At 38.0% G+C, this 7,500-nt stretch overlaps 1 protein-coding gene across 1 annotated transcript in view; it reads right to left on the reverse strand.

Annotated features, from left to right (window-relative positions):
- The window catches only part of LOC144976444 (collagen alpha-4(VI) chain-like), a 65,284-nt gene that overhangs the window by 48,252 nt on the left and 9,532 nt on the right, over nucleotides 1–7,500 (reverse strand). Inside the window, exons 6-9 of the mRNA XM_078920736.1 lie at nucleotides 7,072–7,211; nucleotides 5,766–5,962; nucleotides 2,298–2,336; nucleotides 1,259–1,397 (exon numbers count right to left, since the gene is read on the reverse strand). Coding sequence (XP_078776862.1) covers nucleotides 1,259–1,397; nucleotides 2,298–2,336; nucleotides 5,766–5,962; nucleotides 7,072–7,211 — 515 coding nt within the window. The remainder of the gene's footprint in view (nucleotides 1–1,258; nucleotides 1,398–2,297; nucleotides 2,337–5,765; nucleotides 5,963–7,071; nucleotides 7,212–7,500) is intronic.

Genomic DNA, 7,500 nt, shown 5'->3' on the forward strand with positions numbered 1-7,500 from the left:
TTGGAGACACAGATCACATAGATAAATTACCGTAAATCATTGGCACAATGGCTTATTGTATGAGTTTATACCGTTAGTACTCGCCAATCAGCCAAGCGTAGCCATCGTTTACTTCTGGCCTGACCGTAGCCAACGTATACTTATAGCCTGACACTGTCCAAAAAAAAAATGACGTCAAAAGACAAGTCTAACTATAAGTTTTAGACGGTTCTAGCGTGGCCATCATAAAATTAAGCCTGACACTAGAACCCTCTAGGACTTACCGTTTGACGTCATTTTTTTAGTTTTGTGTAGCGTCTAATGAGTTGTCGTTAGTAGAGCTCACGGAAACAAGTTATTTCATTGGTTGAGCTATTGAATACAACTCACGATTTGTTTTCTTTTGTGGCAAAAGACTGGCATTTTGACGTCAATTTTTTGGTCAGTGCCAAGCTATAACTTTACGATGGCTACGGTTCTAGTGTTAAGTGATAGGTAAACGATGGTTACGCTAGAACCCACTAGGACTTAAAGTTTGACGTCATTTTTTAAGGTTTGTTCAGCGTCTAGTGAGTTGGCATTAGTAGAGCTCAAGGAAACAATTGATTTCATTGGTTGAACTATTGAATACAACTCACGATTTGTTTACTTTTATGGCCAACGTGTTGTCTTTTGACGTCATTTTTTGGTCAATGTCAGGATATAGGTTAACGATGGCTACGGCCCAATAGTATGTGAGTATTTATCACGATGACTTGACATGGTATCAATAGATAGAATGTGCTTGGCTAAGAAGCTGACAAAATTGCCATCCGAAAGTATAACGGCCGACATGAACACGGTGATGGAATGTGAGTCAAGAGCGTTCACGACGGGATTCAAACCCTTGATCATCCGGCCTGAATGCGAGTGTTATACTACAATTATTTTTTTTTAATGAGCTTATATATATTTCAATGTCCATTAAACGTGCTCAAAGCGCTTTACAAGGGGTCCCTGGTCAACAGCAACACTTAACACGTAGGACGAGACATGACGCCTGTTAGGCGATATTACAATTTTTAGGACAGAGACAACGCTGTTAACGGCCAGGTACTCATTTTACACTTTTGTGCAGTGAGAGAATGTGAGGAAAGCGTCTTTTCCAAGGACTCGACTATGCGCCGAGCGAGGCTCGAACCCAGGACCTTTCGATCCGAAAGCGAGTGTCATACCACAAGACCTCATAGCCGCACCAAAAAAAACAAAACAAAACAACATAACAGGACGTTAAACAAACTACTCACGCTGGCACACGCCACAGTAACGGGCGCAGTTGACCTCAGCCCAAGCCTTGTATGGCCCAATACACAGATTGTTGCCATAGTTGGCACATGATGCAGACTTGTCCTTGCAGGAGTCTGGTGGGGGCGTCACACCTGTGAGGAAAACATTAGAAAGTTGCAAGGATTAACTAACTCTCTCCTTACCAGACATTCTTAGCATTTTCCTCTGACATTCACACTGGCCCGACACAAAATAGACTTTTCTATGCCTTTGTAAGCCAGCACGATGATTGATTATTAGTGAATCGAAGGATGAATGTCTGGATAAATGAATGGATGGTTGAATGAATGGGTATGGATGGATGGATGGATGGATCTATTGATGGATGGATTGTTGGGTTGGTGGATTGACGGATGGGTAAATTAATGGATTGATGGATGGATGGATGGATGGATTGATCTATTGATGGATGGATAGGTGGGTGGGTGGGTTGATGGATGGATGGGTAGATAAATGGATTGATGGATTGATGGATGGATAGATAGATGGATGGATGGATTGATCTATTGATTCATGGATGGGTAGATGAATGGATTGATGAATGGATGGATGGATAGATGGATGGATGGATGGATTGATCTATAATAGTAATTGATCGATGTATAGGTGGGTGGGTGGATTGATGGATGGATGGATAGATGAATGGATTGATGGATGGGTGGATGGGTGGATGGATAGATGGGTGGATGAATGGATAGATTGATCTATTGATGGATGGATGGATGGATGGGTTGAATTATTGATGGATGGATGGATGGGTAGTTGAATGGATTGATGGATTTGTGGATGGATGGATGGATAGATGGGTGGATAAATGGATAGATTGATCTATTGATGGATGGATGGATGGATTGAACTATTGATGGATGGATGGATGGGTAGTTGAATGGATTGATGGATGAGTGGATGGATGGATGGATCATTGGGTGGATTCTTGAATAGATAGAGGGATAAATAAATGGATGAATAAACGAACACAACCAATAGATTACCTGGGGGAAGTGTTGTCATCGGAGGGGAGGTGGACTGGACTGAAAATACAAGAGTAAAAATAACAATTAGGACAATATCTTTTATTAGGAAGTCTTTTATTATCATATAGATTGGAGTATTCCATGTTGAAAGCCAGCAAATATATTATAAAAAATAAACTAATAAGTATATAGTTAAATAAATTCTCATTCTTGGCTGGATGTGTAATTATTAAACACACTTTAACGGGAAGAATGCAGATGCCAAAAGGGAAAAAAGGAATGCAGAGGCATCGTGGAGAAAATCGGGCCTTGAGATTGACCGGCTGATATATATAGCAAAAAAGCATAAGTATAAAACCACCTGCAAAAGAGCAAAAAGAAACTATTATAACACAAAACTGTCATCAGTGAGGGACACTAAGGAATTTTTCTCTGTTTCAAAGGAACTTTTAGGGGAAGAAAAGGGCATGTGTCTACCCACTAATATCCCGGTAGAAAAGCAGCCGGATGCATTTTCAGATTTCTTTTCGGGAAAAATATCGAAAATTCGGAACAATTTGGACCTCGTGCAAAATGAAGATATAAATTTCCACCCTTTTTCGGGTTCACAGGGATTCTCTTGTTTTAAAGAAACAACTGAAGAAGAAATTTCTAAAATAATTTTTTCATCTTCCTCGAAGTCATGTGATTTAGATCCTTTACCAACTAATATTTTGAAATTATGTCTTCCTGAATTGTTACCTTGCATAACTTATATTATAAATCAGTCACTTATCTCAGGACAAGTCCCAGATATCTATAAACATGCAATTGTAAAGCCTCTCATAAAAAAGCAAAATCTCAATGTAAATGACTTTAGTAACTACCGTCCCGTCTCAAATCTGCCATTTCTTTCTAAAATCCTTGAAAAAGTTGTACTCAGACGTCTTTCACAACATCTCCATGAAAACAATCTATGGGAAAAATTTCAGTCAGCTTATCGTTCTTACCACAGCACAGAAACTGCTCTGTGCTGTGTTGCGAGTGATTTGCTTGATGTTTTAGATAAAGGTTCTGTTTCTCTTCTGACATTGTTAGACCTTTCGGCGGCGTTTGATACTATTGATCACGGTATTCTCATTAAACGACTTAATATAACCTTTGGCTTGTCTGGGACTGTCTTGCAGTGGTTTGAATCTTATTTAGATGGCAGAAAGCAACAGGTTATGATTTTAGATAAACTTTCTCGTCAACATACATTGTCTTTTGGTGTTCCTCAAGGCTCTGTTTTGGGTCCAATTCTTTTTGTTTTGTATACTTCTCCATTATCTAATGTCATCACTGGTCATGGGCTGCGCTATCATCTCTATGCAGATGATACGCAACTTTATGCTACTGATAAAACTAAAAATCTCAAAAATATTGTGAAACGTGTGGAAGAATGTGTGACGGATGTGAAAGAGTGGATGGATGCAAACAAGTTGAAAATGAATGAGTCAAAAACAGAAGTGATGATTGTGGGAAATAGAGGGCAGTTGAAGGTGAATGATGGTCTTGAGGTGTTGATTGGGGGTGAAAAGATCAAAGTTTCAAAGACTGTGAAAAATTTGGGTGTCTATTTTGATTCAGAAATGAAAATGTCAGCTCACATTTCTGCTCTCTGTAAATCTTTATACTTTCAATTGAAGAAAATCAGTTCGATCCGTCAGTATATTGCAATTGGAACATGTAAAACATTGGTTGTTTCCCTCATTTTTTCGAAACTAGACTATTGTAACTCGCTGCTTGTCAACTTGCCTCAGGCTTCTATTAAACAATTGCAACTACTGCAAAACAGTGCAGCAAGATTAGTTTTTGGCAAAAAAAAATTTGATCATGCAACCCCTTTGTTGGCCTCTCTCCACTGGTTGCCCATTGAAAAGCGCACATATTACAAAGCAGCGTGTCTTGTTTATAAGTGTTTGGCTGGTATAGCACCGGCATATCTCACAGATCACGTGGTCATGTGTAAATTTGAAAATTACACTTTAAGATCATGTAATGACCAAACGAAAATTTCGGAAAAAAGATCAAGAACAAAATTTGGTGATAGATCGTTTGCTTGTTTCGGCCCCAAGATTTGGAATGAACTACCACGTGGTCTGAGGGAGTGCAAGTCTTTACCTACTTTTAAAAAGAATCTCAAGACACATTTTTACTGTATTTGTTTTTCTTGACTCTATATGAATCCTTGATTTGGCTATGAATTGTTATTGTTGTTATTATTTTATTTTTTTATTTTTTCACTTAAAATTGATATTTATATTGTAAAGTGCCCAGAGCTTGTGTTTTACACGAGAATGAGCGCTATATAAATGTGTATTATTATTATTATTATTATGTTAAAAAGCCTTGACTTAATTCTCTTGTGTTTGTTTGTATGTATCTGTTTTGTAGGTTGTGTATGCGTGTGTATGCGTGTATATATGTGTGTGCGTGTGTGTGTGTGTGTTGTAATGAATAAGTAGAGTTTTTATCCAACGTAAAGTGACTAATAATATCATGCACAATGTTTAAATTCTATCTAATTGATGAACCATATGAGGAATAAAGTTGAAGTCGTTCAGCTCAGTTTTGGTTTTTAGTTTGTCAGATAAGTGATTAGTTCACATTAAAATTTATTATCAATTAAAACGTTTAAGATTTTACATAATTTTTATTTGTGGGTTATAATTATTCTTCTGGCGAGCAGATGTTGTAAGTATTTTACTCAACTTTCTCTTTACCAGGTTTATGAAGATTGTTACGAGAATATCAACATTTCTCACTTTCATATTTCTTTTAATGAATCACAAACATTAGAACAAATAGTTTGGTTATAGTTATAAATGCAGTAATTACAAAAGCTGTCGTTATGATAGCTGTATTTACAAAAGCTGTAGTTATAAATGCTGTAGTAATTATAAAAGCTGTAGTTATAAAAGCTGTAGTTATAAAAGCTATGGTTATAAAAGCTGTCGTTATGATAGCTGTCGTTATAAAAGCTGTAGTTATGAAAGCTGTAATTATGAAAGCTGTAGTTATAAAAGCTGTCGTTATAAAAGCTGTAGTTATGAATGCTGTATTTATGAAAACAGTAGTTATAAAAGCTGTAGTTATGAAGCTGTAGTTATAAAAGCTGAATGCTGTATTACACAGCATGTTTTACAAAACAAGATTATATATAGACAGCATGTATTTATTTCTTTTGAGGTAGTGTTGTAAAAATTTGATTTTTTATGCTATGTGTTTAGGTAAAATACCCACAACCTCCGTTAGCCGGTTATATCGTACCAACAAAAACGATGCATGACCTTGAACTTTTTAGTCTAGTTGATAGACTATAGTGATAACTAATCAACAAAAATGGCTGTCTAAAAACAAAAACAAAGAGCTAAGTGACGTCAATTTTGTTCCATCTATATTGGGTGGGTATGAATTTTCAGGGACAATCCGAAAAAGAGTTAGTTAAACGCATAGCATCCATACTTTGGCAAGCAGCGTCCAGTATCTTGGAGGTCAGGGCGTTGAGATCATTGTAACTCTGAGGGTTGAAGAGATGGGAAGAGTCTGGGTCGTCAGCGATGGCTTGCAGCTCGGCGGTGTTGACATTGGGACCGACGCCAACGGCTATCAGGCCGATGTTGTCTCTTCTGGCGTTGTTGGCCTCAACGGATACAGCAGCGCTGGGGAACGGAATGAAATAGAATGGAATGGAGTCAAACATTCAGAAAAGTGAGTGGAGCAGGCACTTATCTTAATGGCAGCATAGTAAATAGTAAAATAGTAAATAATGAATTTATATAGCGCCTAAACAACCACGTTCATCGTGCCCTGCAGCGCTTTACATAATAAAAATAAAATAAAAATGTTTAAAAACAACAAAATTAAAAATCACGACACTACATGATACATAATAAGCATGCATACAAAAAACAAAATCAAAACAACAAGATGAAGTGAGTATGAAAGTGCCAGAAGACAATAGAGAATACCATTAAAAATTTTTTTTTGCGATGGAGGCTCGAACCCGCGACCTTACTGGTACGACAACTCCGCTTGGCCGGGAAGATCGTGACTCTACTGTATGAGCTATCCACGACCCCAATTAAAAGATCTCTTCTAACCCTAGTCTTATTATAGCCTTCTCTTCCAGACTACTTGAGGTCACGGGTTCAACACACACGGAATGAAATCAAAACATTTTTAAGTTTTAGAATTGGAAGGCAAACTAGAATGTTCGGCTATTTGGTCTCGTGGTATATTACTCGCCTTCGGATCGGAAGATCCTGGGTTCGAGTCCCGTTCTGAGCGTGTATAGTTGAGTTCTTGGAAAAGACTCTTTCCTCACATTCTCTCACCGTGAAAGGGTGTAAAATTAGTACCCAACCGTTTGTAGCGTTGTCTCTGTCCGCAAAAATGTAAAATATCTCACAGCAGGCGTCCCATTTTGTCCAACATGTTAAGTGTTGCCGTTGGCTATGGTTCGATCGGACCCCTTGTAAAGCGCTTTGACCAAGATTAGTGGATATTGCGCGATGTAAAAAGTTCCTTGTTCTAACTAAAATGAAGTGAATGAAAACATAAAACAAAATATAGAGTGAAAGTCATCAGAATGTGACTGATTTTTGATGAACCAGAGTCTGGTTTTGTCTCTTTAAGACCACACCATCAAGAAGAAGAAGAAGAAGAAGAAGAAGAAGAAGAAGAAGAAGAAGAAGAAGAAGAAGAAGAAGAAGAAGAAGACCAACAACAACAATAACGCCAAACAATAATAACGTAAGAAACCACCTACCTATTAGCCGATGACCCGTCCGTGATGACAATGGCCACACGAGGAACATCGGGTCTGGCACCGCTGTTCTGGGAGAATGCCAGTTGCCTCATTTCTTTCAAGGCATCGGCAGTGTTGGCTCCGCCTCCCATGTAGCTGACCTGCAACAATTGGGATGAGGGGGTTGGGTGGGGGGGGGGGGGGTGGGGAGGTATGATTGAGTTTCTTTTAATATCCTTTTCAATTCGGGTTTCAATTTTACTCCATTAGTCAACATCATTCATTCACGCATTTATCTTTTTAACTCTCTATTTACCAGCTATTTTCAGAATTTTACCCTAAACTTCATACTCGCCCAACACAAACATATATTTTTTCAAACAGATTAGCAACGAGCTCTGCAACACAGTGTCGAATTTTTATAGCCATAACTATAACAAAATGAAATCA

Source organism: Berghia stephanieae, chromosome 7, assembly GCF_034508935.2.
Source record: "Berghia stephanieae isolate SIO BIC M18660-M18661 chromosome 7, UCSD_Bste_1.3, whole genome shotgun sequence".
NCBI classification, from domain to species: Eukaryota; Metazoa; Mollusca; class Gastropoda; order Nudibranchia; family Aeolidiidae; genus Berghia; species Berghia stephanieae.